The sequence below is a fragment of the Colobus angolensis genome, unplaced genomic scaffold (assembly GCF_000951035.1).
Source record: "Colobus angolensis palliatus isolate OR3802 unplaced genomic scaffold, Cang.pa_1.0 Scaffold211, whole genome shotgun sequence".
Taxonomy (NCBI): Eukaryota; Metazoa; Chordata; class Mammalia; order Primates; family Cercopithecidae; genus Colobus; species Colobus angolensis.
In genome coordinates this window covers 1,441,277-1,466,179 of record NW_012115278.1, presented here as the reverse complement: position 1 = coordinate 1,466,179, position 24,903 = coordinate 1,441,277, and the positions used below count along the sequence as shown (strand labels likewise).

General features: G+C 42.7%; 1 protein-coding gene across 1 annotated transcript in view; it reads left to right on the top strand.

The window, feature by feature from the left end:
* Positions 1 to 24,903, top strand: part of ATP10A (ATPase, class V, type 10A) — a gene marked incomplete at its 5' end in the record, with an annotated part of 182,273 nt that overhangs the window by 106,144 nt on the left and 51,226 nt on the right. The window contains one exon of the mRNA XM_011942871.1: positions 21,463 to 21,548. Within this exon, the coding sequence (XP_011798261.1) occupies positions 21,463 to 21,548 (86 nt within the window). The remainder of the gene's footprint in view (positions 1 to 21,462; positions 21,549 to 24,903) is intronic.

Below are 24,903 nucleotides of genomic sequence, written 5' to 3'. Positions count from 1 at the left end.
AAGACATAGTCTTTCATTCTCTTAGTCACATCTCTTAGATAAATCCAGAGGTGGAATGACTGAAACATATGGTAGGCACATGTTTTATGTATGTATGTGTGCATGTATGTATGTATGTATGTATGTATGTTTCAGTCACCAGGCTGGAGTGCAGTGTCATGATCATAGCTCACTGCAGCCTCAAGCTCCCGTGTTCAAGCCATCCTCCTGCCTCAGTCTCCCAAAATGCTCACGACATGCGTGAGCCACCGTGCCCAGCCTCATGTAATTAATTCCTGCTGTGATCTTGCTTAGTACACACCCAGCAGTTTCTTCATTCTAGTTTTGGAAATTCAGCCCAATGCTATGAACTCAAAATTATTAGAAATTATATACTTGTCAGAGTTTTTTCATTCTTTCCGTTCTGTCCATGAACTGCCCTGAAGACATAACACTTTAAGACTGTCAGTGCTTGCAAGAAGCTTTCAGAAAGGCATCTGAATAAAGCAATTACTATGAACACCAAGGCTTAAAATGGCCATGGCAATGCCGTTGACAAAGAAATTTGGTTATTCGTGAACCAAAATTATGACTGATAGCATTTCTATGAAGACATAGATTTCTAGGAACTGTATACAATTTTGGAACATCTATTAATAACACATCCATACAACTAACTCGAAGGCTAAACATCATTCCATATTTTGACAGTGCTTCCCATATGATTTAAAATATTCGATAAGCCCATGTTGGCTTAATCTCTTTCTTTTACAGTTCCTCTTAGAAGTTCCAGGGCTTTCTGGAATGTCCTAAAGTTAATTTGGGTCAAAGGTTTTTTGAAAAGTTTGTCAAATATCCAAGGTTTAAATTACACAGCTACTCAGGAGGCTGAGGCAGGTGAATTGCTTGAACCCGGGAGGTAGAGGTTGCAGTGAGCCGAGATCGCGCCACTCTACTCAGCCTGGCGACAGAGCGAGACTCCGTGTCAAAGAAAAAAATAAAATTACATGATCAGATAGGAACACAGATCTTATGAAATAAAACCAAAGTGTCAAATTTCAAAGACAAAGCACAGGAAATTATCTTGATTAAACACAGAATCAGTTTCCTAGGCCAGTTACCTAAAAGGTAAAGAAAAACATTTCACTTTTTTTTTTTGAGACAGGGTTTTGCTCTGTCACCCAGGCTGGAATACAGTAGTGTGATCTTGGCTGACTGCCACCTCTACCTCCCAGGCTCAAGCGATTCTCCACCTCAGCCTCCTGAATAGATGGGACTACAGGCATATGCCACCATGCTCGACTAATTTTCTTAAAAACTTTTTGTAGACACAGGAACTCACCATATTGCCCAGGCTGATCTCGAACTCTTGATCTCAAGCAATCCACCCCTTCGGCCTCCAGAAGTGCTGGGATTACGGGCCTGAGCCACCACACCCGGCCCACAGTTTTCTGTTAAGGGCAGAGCAATGCTCCAAGAAAACCTTGTTCTAACACAGAGGCTCAAACTCCTCCCTCCGGTCAGTGTACTTTCCCTATTAATGCTCAGTTTCTTTGAAAACTTAAATTTTATAATTTTAGTCAACGTGATCACACAAAATTCTTTTCATGAGATTAATCTTGCACAAACCTCCATCTTGCTTAAACCTTCCATTTTATCCTATGCCTTCTACCTGAGGATAAAAATTTACTTGCCTTTTCCCTTTATATTTTGTTATATATATTGTTATATATAAAGTTTCGGTGCTGCAAAAGAAATAGCACTCGAAAATAAAATTTTCCTTTTAATTCTCAGCAATGCAAGTTACTTCTGTATAGAAGGGTGTGCCCTTATGGATGGAACAATGGGAGCGCACATTTGGACAAGGGAGGGGAAGGGGTTTTTATCCCTGACACACGGGGCCCCTGCTGCTATGTCATTCCCCTATTGGCTAGGGTTAGACCGCACAGGCTAAGCTAATTCCGATTGGCTAATTTAAAGAGAATGATGGGGTGAGGGTGGAGCAGGTAGCAGGTAATTGGAATGAGTTAGGGTGGAGCAGGTGATCGGAATGAGTCAGGGTGGTGGTGATCATTGAAAAAGGTTGCTTTACGAGGATGTTAAGTTTAAAAGTAGAAGGCAAGGAATTGAACATACTGACATACTAACTCTGAAAAGAAATTTAGAACTCATATCTAACCATTTTGACCACACAAAGTTATCTTTCATGCAAAATAAATAAATTACTCTCTTTTTTCAGCTTTTTAATCTTTTTACCAAAAATAAGTCCTCATAGTTATACCATTTTTCACATCTCTCCTATTTACTGCTCCTTTCTGCCTTTTTTCTATTTCCTTCTTAAATCTGTATTTTGATAAAAACTTCTAAATAACCTTTGAATTAGATAGAATTGCTCTTTTTTAACATAAAATATATCCTCCTATCTTCTCAAGATTTTTCTAACCAAAAACACATCTTACTTTCTTTGTACATTTTGCATACAAAATTGTTTTCCTTTTCTCTAGTAGTTCTAATTAGATATATTAATTAGAATTTTAACCTCTAAATTTTAACCTTTATGATTTGTGAAAACCTGGGAAATATGCAATTTTTATTTGTCACGTACCAACATTTTATGAATTTACATTTTATAATTACTAGAAACATGTAACTTCCTCACAGAACAATTGTTTCATGTTTACTAACAGACCCAAATATATTTAGCTGCTCTCTACCATATAAAAACAAGAAGTCAAAGTATATAAACTTTTAACTTATGTTTAATGATGAATGCTTAGTATTTTAACTTATCAAAAAATGACCTAAACATTTAATGAGTATCTATTACTTAATTTCACTTTAAGGTTTTAAGTTACCAAAAAGAGTTTTTAAACTATGAAGAATTCATTTACAAATATTTATGGCTGTTTGAATGTACCTAATTTACTCATTTTAACAGTTGCATTTGAGCTGTTTATGAAAATTCTGTGAGACATTGAACTAAACTAGCCATCATCTCAAGTTTTCCCTGTGAACTATTTTTACAACATGCAAATGTTAGTCAGCACCTAAGCAAAAACCCTAACGTTAAATAGACGGGTATTTTGCTGACGAGAAGACACAACTGTTTTCATTAAACCAGCAACATTAAACCAGTTTTGTTTACCAAAGATTTACCCAGGTAACGTGAATCAAAAGTCATTTGAGTTGTTGTTTCTTTCTGATAGAATGTTTGATTTAAGCATTCACTTTTCTTTTCTCTCTTTTTTTTTTTTTGAGATGCAGTCTCGCTCTATTGCCCAGGCTGGAGTGCAGTGGCACGATCTTGGCTCACTGCAAGCTCTGCCTCCTGGGTTTATGCCATTCTCCTGCCTCAGCCTCCCAAGTAGCTGGGACTACAGGCGCCTACCACCAAGCCCAGCTAATTTTTTGTATTTTTAGTAGAGACAGGGTTTCCCCGTGTTAGCCAGGATGGTCTCGATCTCCTGACCTCGTGATCCACCCACCTTGGCCTCCCGAAGTGCTGGGATTACAGGCGTGAGCCACCACGCCTGGCCAGCACTCACTTTTCTTTAAGCCAATTAATCAGAGCTCTCACATATTTTGGCAGAGAAATGTCACATACATAGAACACATACAGATGTATAGACAGACACACAAATAGAAGCAGATCTTACAAGATTTTTCATTTGCCAGTGTTCTCTCCTTCCTTCCACTGTCAGTCTTCTGCTTCCCTGTTCCATTGTCCTGAACAATTGCTAGCTAGGCAACCCTAAATTTATACTCTCAAAGGGATGACTCTGAAATGAAACAAGGTAAACAGTGAACTGAACTCAGATCTAGATACTATCATTTGCCAAAACAAAGAAGGGGTAAAGGCCCAGTTAAGGCAAAATGGGCAGGAAATGTACATTAAAGAAAGGTAAGGTTTGTCATGTAAAGGTTGAGCCGATGTCTTTCCCAAAGTAAAAGTTTCTAATGGTTTAAGTACAGCGAAGGAGACACCCTTACAAATGGAGGTTTCCTTTATAGATGTAAATTTCTTTTACAAAGAGTTTCAAAATTAGCTAACCAAATGTCAGAAAACTGTATTTTAAAGACAGGTTTAGTTCCAGAGGTGGACTTTTCAGCTTTGTTTCTCGATTAGATTATTGACTTAGGGGGTAGAGCCTACTAATGAATGGGCAAAGAATCTTAGGTAGAAGTCTCCTAGGCTTCCCTCAGAGGCCCATTTGTCCTGGGTTAACATGGAGGCCATTTTCAGAGGCTGGGCAGACTGCTCTTAGGGGCTTTCTTGGGAATCTTTGAGACAGCCGTTTTCTAGTGTCCTGGTTGTTTGCACAAGTGGCAACAATGTTTTGGAAACTGTTGTTTAGGGGTCACCTATTAGAAAGTGCTCCAGGGCAGTCCCCGAACAGTTCTAGCTTGTTGGTTACCATGGAGCTGAAACACTCTGGGAATGGCTCTCAAAAGCTCATTTGTGCTATTTCAGCACTGCCTGGCCCTTAAGCAGTCCAGTGAGGCTTCTCAGGTTCCTGTCATTCTCAGAAAATATCAGTGTGCCTCTTTCATTCACTTTTGGGCCTCCCCAGGTCCCACCAACACGTGTATTAGTTGGTAGCGGTCAGGTATCCAGAGGTCATATGTCACAATTAAGACCTTGAATTATTTAGAAAACTTTCAAAGGTTTCTAAATAACTAGGTTTAGGAAATGTTTGAACTATGGCCCTGAGCTCTATTTCTGTCTTGGGAGTATAAGTCAGTTGGGGATTATCTCCTGAATTTTTGGGTAGTTCTTATAAGGAAACTGTTTAACTGCTATTTCAAAGGAAAAAGGCAATTCAGACAGGGTGTTAGCCTATGAATATTCAGGAGTAGACCATGAATATTCAGACAAAGTAGGCTAGGGTATGGGGAATCTCTTGCATTTTTAGCTTTTCATTAGCTATTTGTAGTGAATCTTTACAAAAGGCTATTTTGGAATCCTGTTGTCTCTTTGAGGATCCTGAATGCCAATAAGAATCCCATTCCCTTTGCCCAATTTGTGGAGCCCAGGACTCAGGTGCACTCCTTCAATAAATAGTTTTGTTCACCCAGAACATTGTACATAATGACTGTCGAAATTCTGAATTATCTTTAGTAAGATTTTTCCACTTTTGTAAATATCTGCAGGTTACAGGGCCAAATATACATGAAAAAGGCAGGTCTGCTAGAAGGCAAATACTTAGAGCATGAGAAATGAGGAATCCCATTTTTATGTTGGATCCTGGGTCTCTCAGGGGCCGGGATAACTTTGCCTCTGAGATCGCCTTGACCAACTTAGCCAACAATTTTCCATTTTCTGTCTGACCCAGGCACCTAAGCCTGTCTTACCTATGTGTGTAAGAAAAAAGAACACACAGATCTAAATCTGTGAATTCCAAAAGCTGGAGTTCACGCCCTCCTGAAGTAGTAACCACTTATGACAACTGTTGTCAGTTCCCTTTAAAACTGCAGCCCGGTGACTCACGCCTGTAATTCCAGCACTTTTGAGGTCAAGGCCGGCAGATCACAAGGTCAAGAAATCAAGACCATCCTGGCCAACACGGTGAAACCCCATCTCTACTAAAAATACAAACAAATTAGCTGGGCATGGTGGCACGCGCCTGCTGTCCCAGCTACTCGGGAAGCTGAGGCAGGAGAATCACTTGAACCCAGGAGGCGGAGGTTGCAGCGAGCTGAGATCATGCCACTGCATTCCAGCCTGGTGACAGAGCGCGACTCCATCTAAAAAAACAAAAACAAAACAAACACACAAAATAAAAAACTGCAGCCCATGAATGCACAGTGGTTTCACACCTGTCATCTCTGCATGTTGGAAGGCAAGAGCAGGAGGATTGCTTGAGGCCAGGAGTTTGAGACTAGCCTAGGCAACATGGCAAGACTCCCATCTCTACAGCATTTTTTTTATCTTGTCTCTACAAGAACAAAAACTTAGCTGAGTGTGGTGGTGTACATCTGTAGTCATAGCTATTTGGGAGGCTAGGGTGGGAGGATCCCTTGAGCCTAGGAGGTCAACGTTACGGTGAGCTCTGATCACGGCAGTGCCCTCCAGCCTGGGTGACAGAGACCCTGTCTTTAACATATATATATATAAACTTCAGCCCTTTATTTATGCTAGCCACGGATGGGGGGCAATGTACACTTCTGTTCAGCCATATTCTTGGGAACTTGACTCAAGTCTTTTATGGAACTAAGCACAAGAAGTTCTGAAAAATAGAGCAAAAAGTACAGCCCTGCCCTTAAGAGTGACTTGTTCGGGGGTGCAGTTAGGGGTGCCTTTTCCTGTGTTCCTCAGGGCGTCTCAGGGAATCAACCTAAGTGTCCATCAACGGATGAATAAATAAAGAAAATGTGGTATACAAACACAGTGAAATACTATTCAGCTTTAAAAAGAAGGAAATTCTGTCATTTGCAACAACATGGATGGAGTTAGACAACATTATGTTAAGTAAAATAAGCCAGGCACAGAGACAAATATCTCATGTACTCACTTACACGTGGAATCCAAAGCAATCATACTCAGAAGCAGAGAGTAGAACTGTGGTTACAGAGGCTGGGGAATGGGGGAGATAGGAAGATAGATGATGGTCAAAGGGAGCAAAATCTCAGGTAGACAGGAGGAATAAATATACTTTTTTTGAGTTCGGTTGTACAGTGTGGTGAATATAGTTAGGAATGGAATATTATACATTTCAAAATTACCTAGAGGGTAAATTTCAAACGTGCTTACCACAAAATCTTCAGGCACTTGGAGTGATAGATATGTTAACTAGCTTAATTTAGTTATTCTATATTGTATTCACAAATCATACCATTACTTTGTACCCCATAAATTTATACAATTATAAGTGATTAGTTGACAACAAAAGTCACAAAATAAAACAAACGATTAGAGAAAACAGCATCTAGAATAATAAAATACCTGGAAGAAATTTCAGCAAGGGGGTGAAAGACTTATATACTGAAAACTATAAAATGTAGCTGAAAAAATTTTAAAAGACTTAAATAAATGAAAAGACATCCTACATTCGTGGATAGGAAAATTTCATATTGTTAGGATGCCATACTACTCAAAGCATCTACCGATACAATGTGATCTCTGTCAAAACCATAATGAATTTTTGCAGAAATAAAAAAGGCAATCCTCAAATTTATGTAGAATTACAAGGTTCCCCATGTAGCAAAAACAATCTTGAAAGAGAAGAATGAAGGTGGAAGATTCACATATCTTGACTCCAAAATTTACTACGAGACTACAGTAGTCAAAATAGTGTGGTCTACCTGAGATGTTGTACCCTTTGACCATCATCTCCCCGTCTCCCCCAACGCCCAGCCTCTGTAACCACAGTTCTACCAGTTCTGCTCTCTGCTTCTGAGTTTGGTTGCTTTAGATTCTACACCTAAGTGAGTATATGAAATATTTGTCTCTGTGCCTGGCTTATTTTACTTAGCATAATGTTGTCTAATTCCATCCATGTTGTTGCAAATGACAGAATTTCCTTCTTTTTAAAGCTGAATAGTATTTCATTGTGTATATATACCACATTTTCTTTATTCATTCATCTGTTGATGGACACTTGGGTTGATTCCATTATTGTGAATCATGCTTCAGTGAACATGGGAGTGCAGACATCTCTTTGGCAAACTGATTTCAAATCTTTTGCATAAATACCCAGAAGTGAGCTTGTTGGTTCATATGGTAATTCTATTTTTAGTTTTGGGGGAACCTCCATATAGTTTTCCATAACGGCTGCACTAATTTACATTTCCGTCAACAGCATATGAGTGTTCCCTTTGTCCACATCCTCACCAACATTTGATATCTTTTATCTTTTTTATAATAGTCATTCTGACAGATACGATAGCATATCTCATTGTGGTTCTAATTTGCATTTTCCTAATGATTAGTGATGTTGAGCATTTTTTCATAAGTCTTTGGGTCATTTGTATGTCTTCTTCTAAGAATTGTTTATTCAGATCCCTTGCCCATTCTTTACTTTGACTCTTTGTTTTCTTGCTATTGGGTGTTTGAGCTCCTTGTATACTTTGGACATTAATCCATTATTATTCAATAATAGCTTGCAATAATGGATATATGGCTCACAGATACTTTCTCCCCATTCGCAGGTTGTCTCTGCACACTGTTAATTGTTCTTTTGCTGTGCAGCTTTTAAGTTTGATATGACCAAACTTGTCTATTTTTGTTTTTCTTGCCCGTCCTTTTGGGGTCAAATCAAAAAAAATTATTACCCAGACAAATGGGAAATATTTTGTATAATGTGAGTTATGGTAAACTTGTTGACACTTGTTTTAGGACCTAAAATATTGGTCTATCTTGCTAAATGCTCTATGTGCTTTTGAGAATAATGTGCATTCTGCTGTCTTTAGGTGGAGTATTTTATAGATGTCAAACAGGTAACACTGGCTGATGGTGTTTTTCAAGTCTTCTGTGTTCTTGCTAATTTTATGCCATTTTTTTCTAGGAATTATTGAAAAGGGCTATTGAACCTCTGAACATAATGCAGATATGTGTATTTCTCTTTGCAGGTCTGTCAGTTTTGCTTCATTTATTTTGAAGCTTTGTTGTTAGGGGCATTTTGGCCCTTTTTTAAATCTCTGGCAATATTCTCTGCTTTGAAACTTACTTTGTCTGATAGCAATATAGCCATTTTAGCTTTCTTTTGACTAGTTTCAGCATAATCTTACATATTTGCATCTTGTATTTAAAGTGCATTTTTTTAGCAGTAAGAAATTGAGTGTTTTGCTTATTTTTTTGAAGGGTCTCTGCCTTTTAATTGAAATGTGTAAAGCTTTTGCATTTAATGTGATTAATGCCATGATTAGATTTAAGCCTATCATCTTGCTAGTTGTTTTCCCATCTTCTCTTTGTGACCCTTTTCTTTTTTTTCTCCTTCTTTTTTCTCTCATTAGTTGTACCTCTTCATTAGAGGTTACTTCAAGGTTTGTTGGATACATCTTTAATTCATCCTGATCTATCCTTTCAGTGATATTATTTCAGTTCACATATAATAAAAGAACTTTGCAATGGAGTCCTTCCATCTCTCTCCTTCCAGACTTTGTACTGTCATCATCATCATCATATATATGTTGTAAACAAATGTTATTATTTTTGATTATACATTTTGCTTATATATTGCAGAGATTTATGTAATAAGCAAAAGTCTTACATACTTACCCATGCTCATAAAAAGAGCACTAAAGTCACCTAGAGCTTAAGGGTGAGCTTGCTGTCAAATAACAAAACAAACAAACAAACACAGTTGCCTTTTCCTGTGCTCTTTATTCTTTTGTGTAGATCCATATTTCCAACTGATATTTTCCTTTTGCCTGAATGGCTTCCTTTATCATTTTTTTTTCTGGTGTGGATCTGTGAGTGATGATTTTTTTTTCAGCTTTTGTATATGTGCAAACATCTTTATTTTACACCCTCCTTTTTTAATTTTGAAAAATATCTTTACACGGTACAGAATTCTAGGTTGACCGTATTTTACACTTCATGGCTTTAAAGATGTTGCTCAAGTGTCGTCTTGCTTGCATTGTTTGTAATGAAATATCTGCTCTTAGCCTTGTGTTCCTTTGTACATAACACAGCTGCTTGCAAGGTTTTTTTTTTTTAATTACTGGTTTTAAGCAAATTGATCATGATGTGCTTTGTAATTTTCTTCATAATTTGGGTGTTTGAGATTCTTGGATCTCTAGGTTTATAGTTTTCATTAAGTTTGGAAACTTTTCAGTTATTATTTTCTCAAATTTTCCTTCATAGCCTTCCCCTTCTTCGGGGCTTCTAAGTAATAGAATATTGGCTTCTCGAAATTGTTGTACAACTTACCAATCCTCTCTTTTGATTCTTTTTTTCTCTTAGTATTTCAGTTTGGATAGTTTTGGTTACTATTTTTCAAGTTCACTAAATTTTTCTTTTGTAGTTTCTAATCAGCTGTTGATCTCATTCAGTTTATTGTTTGTGTCAGATATTGTAGCTTTCATCTCTAGAAGTTCAATTTTAGGTCTCTTTTTTACCTTCCATGGCCCTACTTAAGTTTTTGATTATTGGAAAGCCAGCATAATTACTGCTTTAATGTCCTTTTCTACAAATTCTAACATCTGTGGCTCTTCTGTGTTGGGTTAAGCTGACTTACTTATTCTCTTTATTATGGGCCTGGTTTTCTTGCTTCTTTGCATGCCTGATAATCTTTAATAGGATGCCAGATATTGGATTTACGATTAGTTTTTACAGTGCCGCAGGTGGAGGCAGGCACTGACCCCAGATCTGTGTCACACAGGACACAGTTCCCTCTATTTCTCTCTTGTTTGCATCATCTTTAATCTCTCAATAATACTTTATGGTTTTCAGTGTTGAAATCTTACACACTTTTATTGAGATCTTATACACTTATACACTTTTGTTGAGATATTATAATTTTGTGTTCCTAGCAAAGTGATTTTGTTAGCTTATTACAAATAGTGTGTTTATGAATTCAATGTGTGTGTTTACATGTAGTAAATGTAGTATACATGCATGTGCATGTATGTTCATACAGTCTATAGAGACATAGTAGATGATCTTGTATCCAGAAATTTTGCTAAACTCATGTATTAATTATTATTTTTATTTTTTGACAGAGTCTCGCTCTGTTGCCCAGGCTGGAGTGCAGTGGTGCTATCTTGGCTCATTGCAACCTCCACCTCCCAGTTTCAAGCAATTCTCCCCCCTCAGCCTCCTGAGTAGCTGGGATTACAGGCACCCACCACCACACCTGGATAATTTCTTTTTTTTTTTTTTTTTTGTATTTTTAGTAGAGATGCGGTCTCACCAAGTTGACCAGGCTGGTCTTGAACTCCTGACCTCAGATGATCCGCCTACCTCGGCCTCCCAAAGTGCTGGGATTATAGGCGTGAGCCACTGCACCTGACCACTCATGTATTAATTCTAATAAGTTTCTAAGATTGTTTTAGATCCTCTACACAGTCGTTTTATTTTTGGATTATGATAGCATTATTTCTACCTTTTTAGTCATTATACTTTTATTTTTTTTCTTACCTAATTGCAGTGGCAAGGACTCCAGTACAGTCCTAAATAGAAATGGTGATATCAGGCATTCTTTCCCTGATACAACGTGTAAGGGGAAACATTTGAACATTGTACCACTATATATGATATCTTATTAGGATATTGGTGAATAGCCTTTACAAACGAATGATTCTTTTATTCTTAGTCTGCTAAGAGAAAGTATCATGAATAGATGTTGAATCAAATGCATATTCTGCTTCAGTTGACTTGATCATATGATTATTCTCTTTTTGTGTTAATGTGTCTAATAACATTGATTTTTCTAATGCTATACCAATCTTGAATTCTTGAACTATATCCATCTTCCTAATGTATTATCTTTTATGTATTTCTGGGATTTGTATGCTACTGTTTCATTAAGGATTTTTGCCTAAGTAAGATAGACTTGTACTTTTGTGTTTTTTAATGTGTTTATTGTGTTTTAGTATCAAGCCCATGCCAGCTTCATAAAATAAATTAAGAAGTATTTGTTCTCACTACAGGAAGAGTTTATGTCAGTGATTATTATTTCTTCCTCAAATTTTTGGCAAATTTACTGGTGAAACCATCTGAATCTGAAGTGTTTTTTGCAGAAAGATTCAAATTACCTGCTTTTATATTTACTTTCTTATTTACCATTTTTGTTGCTTTTCATTTCTTCCTGCCTCTTAGTCCTTTCATCAGAGCCAATTTCCTTCTCTCTCTCTCTCTTTTATAGCAGAGATAGGGGTCTTGCTCTGTTTCCCAGGCTCATCTCAAACTGCTTCCCTCAAGCAATCCTCCTGCCTTGGCCTCACGAAGTGCTTGGGTTACAGACATGAGCCACTGTGCTTGGCCTCCTTCTCTTTTAACACTACTGTTTAGTATTTTCTTTAGTTTTTGTGTACTAGTAACAAGTTTTACCAATTTCCCTTTTTTTTTTTTTTTTTTTTTTGAGATAGAGTCTTGCTCTGTTGCCCAGGCTGGAATGCAGTTGTGCAATTTCTGCTTACAGCAACCTCCGCCTCCCGGGTTCAAGCTGCAATCTCCACCTCCTGGGTTCAAGCAATTCTCCTGCCTCAGCCTCCCGAGTAGTTGGCATTACAGACACATGACACCACACCCAGCTAATTTTTGTATTTTTAGTAGAGTCAAGGTTTCACCATGTTGGCCAGGCTGGTCTTGAACTCCTGACCTCATGATCTGCCCGCCTCAAAGTGCTGGGATTACAGGAGTGAGCCACCGCGTCTGGCCTCAATTTCCCTTTAAGAGTTTATTTTCTTTGGTTTTCATAATTTTAGTGTCATGTGCCTAGGTATAATCTCTCTTCACTGACCCTATTTAAAGTTCTTGGATCTGTGATTTGTTGCTTTTCAGTCAGATTTACTACATTCTCAGCTACTATGTATTCAATCATTGCTCCTGCATCATTCTCTCTCTCTTTTTCTTCTGGGGCCCTGATTACACACGTTAGACTTCCCTCTATCCTTATGGTTTCTTCCCTCTCTTCTGCACCTCTCATCCTTTCATCTTCCCATGCTTTATTCAAAACATTTTTCTCACGTTTCTCGTAGTTTGCTAGTTTTCTCTTTGTGTTTGCCAAATCTGCTAATAAGTCATGCAGTCAGCTTTTAATTGAAAATTTCTTGCAGGCTCTATTTTTTCCAAATCTCTTAGGTCACATTTTATCATTTCTAGCTGTTCTAAAATTTCAGGTGCATCTTTAGCTTTATGATCACAGCAAGCATGATTTTAAACTTCCTGTGGGTCTGTTACTATTCTTGTTTTGTTGGTTCTTCCATGATGCTTTACATCCTGTTATGCCTGGTTATCCCTGAGTCTGTGTCTGAGGTTGTACTTGGAAACTGACTTTTTACAAAAATTTTGAGGCCTTGTATTTCATATATATATGAAATATATATATATACACACACACACACATACATGGGCACACACATGCACACATATATAAAGAAGACTGCTGGTTTTGTTTAGTACCTAGGGGTTCTAGCAATTTAGAATTATTATGCATCATATTTTACATTGAGATTTTTCTGGGCCATTCGGTTGACTCTAAGCTGGGTAGCAGCTGCACAAAAGGAGCTCAGCAGTGTTCTGGATGTGTTTGATGCAGTGACATCATGTTGGATGAAGTTCCATGTTGAAGCTCTTTCCTGCGGTTCACTTTCTCTGTGACGCAGTTCTTCCTGGTTGTGTTAGAAAGCATAGGAGTTTATCAGGCCCCTCTCATGGTCGGTTTTATGGTAGACAGAATAGTGGTCCCCCAAAAGATGCCCACATCGTAATCCCCTAAACCTGTGAATATGCTGTGCTACACAGCAAGCAGAAATGAAGGTTGTAAGTGGAATCAAGGCTGTTAATCAGACCTCACTATCAAAGTGATGCAGCATTAGACAGACTCAATCCTCACACACTGATGACTTCAGAAATGGAAGGAAACCAAAAGTCAGAAAATGTGACTCTAGAAGCTGGAACAAGCAAAGAGATGGATTCTCTCCTAGAGCCTCCAAAAGGAACACAGCCCTGCCAACTCCTTGACCGTAGCTCGGTGAGACCTGTTTCCAACTTTCGACTTCCAGGACTGCGAGGTAACAAATGACTGTTGTTTTAAGCAACCACATTTGTGGTCATTTGTTACAGCAGCCATAGGCAACTAATACGGGCCCGGAGCGCCAACGTGTGTCTACGAGCTCCACTCAGCCTCTTAACTACATCTCGTAGAAGCTGTAGACCCTCCGCAGGGAAAAGCAGCCTCAAAGCCCAGCCTCAACTCTGGATTTTTGTCTTTTTATTTCTTGGCTTGCTTATTCTTCACTTTCCTGTTAAATTGTTCACACCTCCAGGCAGCTGTCTTCAATTTTCTGTCCAGCATCTCTGTTTGCCAGTAACTGGAGGTTTGGTCCAAAGTGTCCAGTTGTCTGGTGCTGGCTAACTTTTCTTTGGAATCTGATGACTGAGCTAATCTGGTTGTGCTTTAGAACTTCATATTTCTGTTGGCATTTTAGTCTTGGAATCATTCCCCAGATTAGCACAAGAGCTTTCTTCTTAGCTGACTCCTCTTTTTGTATTCTCCATCCTGATTGGTCTCTAAAATAGTCGTATGGTCTTCCTCTATGTGGCTACCAACGGCCCAGTGGTCCATGGAACTCTGCCTTTAGGGTCCCTTTTATTATAAATACAGAGGCTCCAGGCCCATTATGCTGTGCAGAAAGAGAGCACCTTTCCTCCAGCAAGGCTGCCTACTCGGTGATCTCTGAAGCAGGACACGTCCACACCCCAAAGGTGTGCCTCTGCTCACACCGTCACCCCCACCTGGAGCGATGGAAGAGGCACTAAGTGGCCTGTGGCGGTGGAAACAGACTGGCTGACGTGGACCCGACTGTGCGGATTAGCTCAGCAGAGTGGCTGCAGGCAGGTTTCATGCAGGGGCACCCTGTTGGATTTAAGTACAAATACGTTCAAGAGGGCAGTTTTAATGAACAGCCCTCATCTAAGTTGGAATTTGGTGTTCGGTGAAACAGCTCTCATTACCGACTGTCTGAATGCACAGCCAGTTCTCAGTCCTCTTAGGTGCGTGTGGCGGAGGAGAAAGCAAGGCTTTGCGGACAGCCTCAGCCCACTGAAACAGCGTGGAGCGTTTGGGGCCCGCAGGGAAAGACAGCGGTTTGATTTTGAGACTTCAAACTCTAACCCTGCACTGTGAACCTTTGAATTTTGCCAGCATCTACCGAGGCTTTTTGACTGTGAAATAGTCAGGAGGCCAGGGGACAAAAGATGAAAGGCAGGAAAGGCAAGCGGGGGCTGGCGCCTGCATTCTCAACTGGAATTTAGCAAGGGAAAAGCTGCCTTTCTGCTCAGAAACTAAGGGGGGACCACTTGATCTCTAACACTCGTGCTTGCGGCAGGAAAATCTCCAGTTAGAAAAAGAAGGCAGAACCCAGACACCCCTTGATCAGTGTGTCCGAGGCGTGAGCCTCCCAGAAGCCACCTGTGGACCTGTGTGAAGTTGACTCTGAAAGAGGACTGCGGAGGCCCCGATGCCAGTCCTCATTGTCACCTTGTCACCGTGGAGACGGCAGGCAGGGACGCAGCACCCACAGAGTCCGTCACATGCTCTGTGACGTGCAGTGGAGCGTCCGGCCATGCGCGGCTGGGCCAATCGACTTACCACTTCCACATTTAGGACACCTTAAATACTACAATCACAGCCGCTATTGTAGATCACATTGCTGTCTAAACGGGTTTCATGGTCATTTCTATTCAGTGTCTGTCTTGGGACATAAACCCCTAGAGTAACACTGAATGTGGCACTTGGAGAAATGATCACTTGGAGGTAAGTTTCCTTGTGCGTTTGCTCTTTCTTGCCCCACAGAACTGACGGAGTGCCCACTGCGTGTCAGGAGACACCGGGTGGCCAAAACAGGCCGCTTTTCTATTTCAGTTTAGCAAAGTGAAGCTGTTCGCCTGACAATACAGTCCTGGCAGTGAACAAGTGAATTCACTCATTCCGTCAGTATTGGGATCGGGCCGTCTGCCCTCCTTTGAATTTCCACAGCACTGACCGTCAAGTGGTAAATACAAATTAGATGGAAATACAAAATAACAATAGTAATAATAAAGAAAGTACAAAACAAAAGAGTTGGGGGGAATTATTCCATTAATTTGGGTGAAAATGCTTGGCTTAATTTAATTAAGGTATTCTTTACCCATGTTCAATAAATAAGGAGCTAAGGAGCTGGATTAGGGACTATGAAGAAATCATTTATATTGCTGCCAGGGGAAACGTGCTCGCACTTTAAAAAGAGGAACTATGCATTCCGGAACACAGAGACGCCTCGCCAGGCCCTCTTGGCAGGTGGTGCAGCAGGCAGGGGCTCTAGGTTCCAAGAGCCCAGCACAGAGTTCTGGAGTGATTCAGAAGCTTGTGGCACATGAGATCCTTCTGAAATAAGCATTCATCACCCTCTGACCATGTGTGTCAGAGCCAGGCACTGCGATGGTCTCAAGGCCACAGAGTACCTGTGCTCAGGGAACCCGTGGTCTAGTGAAGGAGGGATGGGAGCCAGCTCCAGCCACACCCAGGCTCAGGGAACCCGTGGTCTAGTGAAGGAGGGATGGGAGCCAGCTCCAGCCACACCCGGGCTCAGGGAACCTGTGGTCTAGTGAAGGAGGGATGGGAGCCAGCTCCAGCCACACCCGGGCTCAGGGAACCTGTGGTCTAGTGAAGGAGGGATGGGAGCCAGCTCCAGCCACACCCGGGCTCAGGGAACCTGTGGTCTAGTGAAGGAGGGATGGGAGCCAGCTCCAGCCACACCCAGGAAGCACAGGGTTTGATGTCTGCATGGGGACCAAGCAAGTTCGGAGCTGTGACTCCTGCCTACCCTACCAGGGGGCTGTCAGGAAGGCTTCTCCAGAAAAGGCAACAACCTGAATGCTAAATGACGGGCACTTCGCCTGATGCTGCAGGATGGGAAGACAAAGGAAGCCATGCAGAAAGGTTTGGGCTTCCTCAGGGCTCCCTGTGTGCAGGAATGGGTGCCGGGAGGGGTGGCAGCCGAGGAGTTCAGCGCTGTGACCCTGGGCAGAACTTTGCTCTTGCATGGGATGAGGATTGCCTCCTGTAGGGCAGCAGCTGTCTCCAAGGCTTTGTTAAGGTGGAATACTTCTGTGATCAGATGGGGATCATTCAGTCCAGGGACAAATAGGCCCATAGCAGGCGGCGAGACCAAAGCCAGGTAGGCAGTTAGAGGTATTGTGTTTGTCCACTGAGAGCCTTCGAGGCCCATGTCCTGGAGTGATGTCAAGGCTGGAGGTGAACCAGGGGGACCTCAACCTCCTTGTGACCTAGGAGTATCATGATAGGGAACACAAAGGGCGTTTTCAGAACGGGGTCCAGGTGCAGAGGACGTGAGTGTGCGTGTTCTCCATGTCTTCTCGGTGGTGCAGGTGGTGGCCCTGCCTGGCTGGCAGGTGCCACCTCTGTGCTCTGTGCATTATCTCACCAGGCTTCTCTCTGCCCACATCATCCAGAGACCCAGACAGGTGGCCTCACTCAGAGATTTCCACCTGGAGCATTAGGCAGGGTCCCTGCTGGCAGCCAACCTGCAGATGGCCCAAGTGTGCACCTGTGCTGTGTGCTCACCCCACTGCTGAAGCAATATGAGCCTCTTTAGTTTTTTTATGATAGAAAAAAAAATAACAGTATCCTCTTTAATGGACTATAAATGCCCTTTCCAACATCACTGCTTCTGTTTCAAGATGGAGGACATCTGTATTTGCTTTTGTTGAGTTACTTAGTAGCAATTCACTTAATGCAAATGTGAAATACAAGGTTGGTAATACAGTCTCCGCTGTGAATCAAACCATTCATTCAAGTAGCGATCTGGGCACTGCTGAATTAGACACACGCCTCCCCCATGTGGTTGAAGAGTGGACACAGCTGTTCTACCTGGAGGAGTTCCCAGGCATCAGGAGGAAGCAGAAGCATGCCGCAGGGCTCTGGGCATCCCTGGAGCGCCTCTGCTGTGGTCTCCAGCAGAAACGCCAGTTCAGGGGCAGGGCTGGAGGGCTCTCTGTTCCACCATTGTCCCGCCGCTTTCTTTCCACCTAGTAAGGTCAAATCACTTTGCCAAAAGAAGCTTCAGAAATATTTGTAAGACAGCAACAGAAACGATGAGCACTTTCTTTCTTGCCAGTGAGATATGTATTCGAACATGTTGTTGCTCTGCAGTGGGCAAACCCTTCGCATTGTCAGCTTCCTTTCGTCTGAGATGCTGGGGTGCTGTGGCAGAGCTGTAGAGGGCAGTGCTTCAGCTTGAGGCTGGCACGTGTGGCAGCACTCTTGCAGGTGATGCTGTTTCCGCAATAGTGAGTCTGTCGTCCCAAGCACAGGGATTAATTGGAACCACCTCTGCATCCTACAGAATTGCGGACTTACAGGGCAACAGAGACCCCAGAGATCCGAGTCCAAATGCCCTCTCTTCACTTGCCAAAAGTCTCATATTTATTAATCAGAAGAACTAGCACTAAGTCCCTGGGCTCCTGATTTTTTACTCTGTTTTTGGGTGGCTCTGGTAAGCCCACATCCACGGGCATTGCTGAAGATGGAAAGAGGATATCTACGATCAGATTAAGGTATGTTGAACTGAAGCATGTTTTCAAAACATTAAAACTTAAATTTTGGAAACTTAGAACTTTAAAAAGCAATTAAGGCCGGGCGTGGTGGCTCACACCTGTGATCCCAGCACTTTGGGAGGCCAAGGTGGGTGGATCACCTGAGGTCAGGAGTTCGAGACCAGCTTGGCCAACATGGCAAAACCCTGTCTCTACTAAAAATACAAAAACTAGCCAGGCGTGATGGTGGGTGCCTGTAATCCCAGCTACTTGGGAGGTTGAGGCAGGAGAATCACTGGAACCCAGAAGGCGGAGATTGCAGTGAGCCAAGATCACGCCACTGCACTCCAGCCTGGACAACAGGAGTGAAACTCTGTCTCAAAAATAAAAAATAAAAAGCAATTTACATTTTGGGGGATATTTCTGTAGAATCTATTACACATTTTCTGGTTTATTTGCACAATCTTTTTCTGTTAATGCCAGATTGTCTCTGCGGGTATTGATGGTTGAGCTGATAGCTCAGAGGCCAAGAAAGCTCCAGTGCATCACTCCAAGACCACTGTGACCTTGGGCATGATACTTAAAGATTCTAAGTGGAAGGTGGTGCGAAAACCGACTTTCTGGCAGGGTTGTATGATCACTGAAGGGCACTTAGCACAATGCCTGGCATTTGGCAAGCCTCCCAAAACTCATAACGATGTTGATGGTGATGACAATGAGAACGGCAGTGCCCTTAGGAATGACTGGTCACGGAGACTTTATGTACTTGTCCTGAAAAGTCCCAGGTTTCTGGTCTGTGTTCAACTTGATGATTATTTCATTTCTTCTCGGTCAATTATCAGAGTTTGTTTATATCCACGTAAAAATTTTTAAATTGTGTCTCCCATCCAAGTACTGACCCTGCTTAGCTTCCGAGATCAGTTAAGATTGGATACATTCAGGGTGGCATGGCCGTAAATGAAATTGTTTATCGTGGCAAAATATGCAAAACATAGAATTTACCATTGTAATCATTTATGAGTGTACAGTTCGGTGGCATTAAGTTCATTCGCATTGTGCAACCATCACCACCATCCATCTCTACAATTGCTTCCTCTTCCCTAGCTGGATATCTACGTTTTAAGAAGAATGGAGTTAGTGTGCTCAGAGCAGAAGGGTGGATCGGGGGCCTCTAGCTCTGTCCATGCTCCAGTGGGCAGGTTGACAAGTCTGACTGATGGATAACTCGGGCATGACCTCAAAGCTGATTTGGAATGAGGCAGGGGTAGACATGAGTGCATGGAGGGATAAATCAATATATTTCCTAAGTGAGGAGTGTGTTGCTATATTGCCTGTTGTTAGAAATAAACACCGTAAACGGGATTTTCCTCATTCAGAAGGTGTGCTGTGGATATGAAATGCTTTTTAAATGAGAAACTCAGAGATGGTCTCTGTATTCGTTTACCGGGGCTGCTGTAATGAAACCCCGCAGGCTGGGCTGCTTAAGCAGTGGAAGCTTATTTTCTCGCAGGTCTGGAAGCTGGACGTTCGAGAGTAAGGGGTCAGCAGGGTGGTTTCTTTTGAGGCCTCTCTGTTTGGTTCTCCCTGTGTCCTTGCATGATCTCCCCTGTGTGTGTCTCTGTGTCCTGATTTTCTCTTTGTATAAGGTTCACCGCGATGACCTCCTTCTAATTTAGTTACCTCTTTAAAGACTTCATCTCTAAATAAGGACACGTTCTGAGCTACGTGGGGTTAGAACTTCAACATATGGGTTCTAGTGGTGGATGAGGGGCTCCCGTTCAGCCCATGCCAGTCTCTAGAGATCCCTCCAGTTCTAAACATCCTCCAAATCCTCCCCAGTTCCAGAAGGAAGCAGAGGAAGCCAGGCGTCCAGTGCCTGGGACGGCCCCTGCGCACACTCCCTAGAGCACGGGATTGTTGGTAGAACATTACAGACACAACTCTGAAGTCCCAGAGACAGAATGTCCTGCTGTTTCTGAGCCATGTCCATGACATTTTTCTTAGAGAGAAAGAATAATAAACAGAGACAGAATATTTTTAAGTCCTACCCTCCTTGTCTGCCAAGAATAATCCTGGTGTTCTCTGGAACTCACTGCCTTCATGGCCATCCTGTACTTTGTATCTGTAAATGTCTGCCCTGGAAAAAGCCATCCACTGGTTTCAAGATAATCCACAGGCTTTAAATAAATACAAGACTCCTTGAAACAGAGCCTCGCTCTGGAAATAGAGCGAGAGGCCATTTCAGTCCAAGGAGAAGAGAGACCGATGGCTAATTAAACTCCAAGAAGTGCCTTTTAAAATAGCATTTCAGTTTCAGTTATTGAATCGAGCTACAATTATCTAACGCACGCCCCTTTTAATGTACACTTTACACTGGGAAACAGTAGGAACCGAGTTTTATTCTGTGCAGGGAAATGTGTGGTTGTGGCAGAGCCATAGTCACCTGGGGTGGTGTCAGGCGTGTTTATGCCATTTCTTGATTTCTAACCACCTTCACTTTTTGTGTGTGTGAACAAAGATAGTTCATTTTTTTACCTTGTTATGACACTTGATAGATTAAGTAGAATGACAGGCCTGACCAGAAAGCTAATAAAAAAGAAATCCACTAATTGTACTCATTTATACTGAAAGCTTATTCCCTCCATTTCTCTCCCTTCTTCCTCCTTCCCCTGACTCCTAAGTCTTTCGTATGAGCCAGGCTGTGTTCTGTCTATCAATGGAAAAATTCAAAAGACTTTTTTGTGGTGAGTTGTCAGGTTTTTTTTTTTTTTTAATTGAGCAGAATACTAAATAAATTGTTGACTCCCTCATTGGCTATGTAAATCTTTTTCATCGAAGATCCACGAAGATCGCGTAGTGTACGTGGAAAAAGTAGATTTATTATAAGCTCCTGTTTTCCAGGTGGAATTTGCCTTCTCTAAATCTAAAAATGGGCAAGTGGCATGTGTCTTAAAAAACTCATTCATCCCTTTGCTTCATTGATGGCCTCCTTTGCTTGATCACCTGTTCCCTCATTTTGCAATAGAGCTGCAGTCATGTCTGCTCACTTACTAGCCAGTAACCAGCATCGGTCCCCCAACTGCCACTCATTATAAAATGATTAACGGTTATTTATTATACAGTGGAGAAGGTGGTGCCTTGGCTTTCCACAGAGATTCATAGGCTGAGTTCTTCCCCCGTGAAATTTGCCTGCCACGGATGCAAGACAGAAAAACAAGTGCCTTTTGGAGCGGAGCAGCCTGAGCCCGGATTTCTCTAATGTATACGTGCTGTTATTTTAGGTCTCCGAATTCAATCCTTTGACGTTCACCAGCGTGATCGAATGCGAGAAGCCAAACAACGACCTGAGCAGGTTTCGCGGCTGCATGTGAGTATTGTGCGTCTGCCCGCACGCACCCTTCTGTTTGATAACTGTACAGGCAGGTGCACACACTCGCTCAGTTATCAAGTATGCATTTAATACTCTTTGCCACGTAGTGTAGCTGTTCGGGAATGTGGCCCAGCACCTGAGCCTTCTTGGCTGCTTTTGGAACTGGTGGGTAAGAGCCTGTTGTCAGTAGAAGCTCGCCACGACCATCTGTAAGGAGGAGGTACCGCTTTTCCTCCCGCTAGCAGGCACTGGGAAGGTGATGGGTGTGTGCAGAGACGTGTCGCTGACCACACATGGCCCCGTGACATGGAAGCAGGAGTAGGCCGGGTGGAGTTTCATGGATGTATGCTTCCACTCAGTCACTGAACAGATATTTATTGATACCTGCTACATGCTGGGCGCATTCAAGGCACTGGATGTAATGTGGTAAACTGAATAAACGGAAGTTCCTGCCTTTGTGTTTATTTCATTCTAGTTAGGGGGAAAGAAAGACAATTAAAACAAATAGGCATAACCTAGAGTGTGTCTGGTAGGCCAGCCCCTTCCTGCTCCAAAACAGAAAGACAGGTGGATCAGGGCACAGGCCTGGCCCTGCGTTGGCACTTGCTGAAGCCGCGTAATGGGGAGTAGTAGAGACAACCTTCATGTCTGTTCGGAAATTTCCATAATAATCCAAGTGTGTGTGTGTGGTCAGTGGTGTGGGGAAAAACATGGAAGAGAATAGGCAGTGTCAGGACGGAGTTGCTGAGCGGCCTGCTAGGGCCCTTGGGGATGGTCTCCTGGAGAACAAGCCTGCGACAGAGACATGACACACATGACGTTCCACTGCCCTCAAGCACTGTTCAGCTGTCACACCTCAGCCACCTCCTGTGGGCTCAGCCCTCTCCCCTGCGGTACAAGGGGCCGCCTCCCAGCACTGTTCTCCTTGGAGGCGGGGATGGATCATTGATGCCTGCAGCCGCTGAATGGTCCAGGCAGTGGTCTCCCCCGCCCCTGCCCCCCGCAGACACACGGAGGTGTGGGGACGGTCTGCTTCTGAAAGTGGCCCCATTTCTGAGAGCTTTCAATGTGAGTTTGAGTCTTCTGATTTGCCAGCACCTCCAGCATTGCTGCCTGTGCCCAGCACACAGTGGCAGGCAGTAGGGCTGGGGATGACTCAACAGAAGTGAACTCTGCACAGCAAAAGCTGAAATTCATCTGCAGCCAAATGTTGACCCCGTCACCCACTGGAATTGCCCCGTAACCTTCACACCACACAGCCCAGAAATACTGGCAGATTTGCCTCTTTTAGGACCAACCATTCCAAACTTGCAACATTAACCGTTTGCACTTGGAGAACAGAACTGAGCTTGGGTTTGTAGCAAGAAGACCCTAGCCTGAATAGAGGCTCTTCCTCTTCCTTGGGAGGTGGCCTTAGGAAAGTGATTCTGCCTTCCTGAGCCCCGGCCTTCCCCGAATCCTGGAGGTATCATCGGCTGCCTGTCAACCTCACAGGCTGACGTGAGAGTCCAGTGAAGGAATGTACGTGACGTATGACATGAATTAGAAGGTGTCGCATGTGGAATGCTCGCAGTAGGAAAATCTTAGAGACAGAAAGTGGATTGGCAGTGGCCAGGGTTTGGGGGTGTGGAGTGAGATAGGAATGGGAAGTGACTGCCCATGGGTCTAGGGTTTATTTTAGGGTTATGAACGTGTTCTCGTTAGTTGGGTGTGGTGGTGCACTCCTGTAGTCCCAGCTGCCTGGGAAGCTGATGTGGGAGGATCGCTTGAGCGGGGGAGGCAGAGATTGCGGTGAACCATGATTGTACCATTGTACTCCATGCTGGGAGACAGAGCAAGACCCAGTCTCAAAAAAAAGAAAGAAGAAAATGTTCTCAGATTAGCTGGTGGTGGTAGTTATACAACTCTGATGAATCAAAAACAAACAGAAAAAAAAGCTAGGCTGTGCAGTGGCTTAGGCCTGTAATCCTTCGGGAGGCCTAGATGGGAGATTCACTTGAGGTTAGGAGTTTAAGACCAGCCTGGACCATGTAGCGAGACCTTGTCTCTACAAAAATCACACACACAAGAAGTTAGCCTGGTGTGGTGGTGCGCACCTGTAATCACAGAAACTCAGGAGGCTGAGGTGGGAGGATGGCTTACGCCCAGGGCATCCAGGCTGCAGTGAGCTATGACCACAACACCGCACTCCAGCCTGGACAGCAGAGAGACCCTATCTGAATCCAAACAAAACACAGAACTGTATGAACTTCAATGAGTGAACGTTATAGTCTGTGAAATATATCTCAAGCTGGCAGAAAAATAGTGCTAGGAGCCTCATTATTCGAGTGCCCTTTAAGGCTGCATTCTTTGGAAGGATCCTCATATAGTTAAACCCTAATGAAATCTTCAGAGTCAGGATCTGGAAGTAACACCGTTCCCCACCTTCTCCAGCTGTTCCCAGCACTCACGCCTCAGCCCCTGCCCTGAGGTGTCATCGCCCAGAGACGCCTCCTGGGAATGGAGACCTGGCTCAGCCTGACCCTGCTGATTATGCACAGTCAACTTCATGGCACGCGGTCACCTCTGAAGCCACAAACCAATCAAACATTTGCATTTGCCCCTAAAGAATAAAGCAAAGAGGTTGGCTGGTTAATTGGTCATCGGATGTAAAATTCCATTTGACTTTGTAAAGCCGGTTCGCCGGTTCGCTAGCTCTTTTCAGACCTGTCAATGTTTGGTTAGATTCTTGAGTGCTTTGATATTGGATGCATACGTATTTATAATTGTTATGTCTTCCTGCATAATTGACCCTTCTTTGTCTTGTAGGACAGTTTTCGACTTAGTCTATTTTGTCGGATACAAGTATAGCCAGCCCTGTTCTCCTTTGGTGACCATTCTTAGCCCACAGAGCAGGGTTCTGAGCTGCAGAGCCTCCTGCAACCACATAGGGCTGGCACGAGCACAGCTGCATTTTGGGGTAGGCTCTTCGCCCTGGTGGGTGACACCCTCCAGAGACCATGGTTAGTAAAGGCAGCAGGACTGTCACTAACAACAGAGCTGTCACGGTCCCTGCCCCCTCCTACCTGGTGTCTGGTGGGAGCCTTGTGCGGGCTGTATCCAAAATGCCCTTACTGCCAGTGACCAAGCATGAAATAAACTGCATCCACTAGATTCACTCAAACTGGAATGCTTTAATTTCACCTTGCCACCTTTAGTTAACGTATTTATATCTTAAAAATATTGAACATCAGCACAAAACAGTTTGGTAATTTCCATACTTAACTTTAGTTAGATAAACAAAAATCTGAACATATTATTTTAAAGAAAATTCTGCCCAGGATTTGCCAGTGGAAGCAATTATCTGTCATTC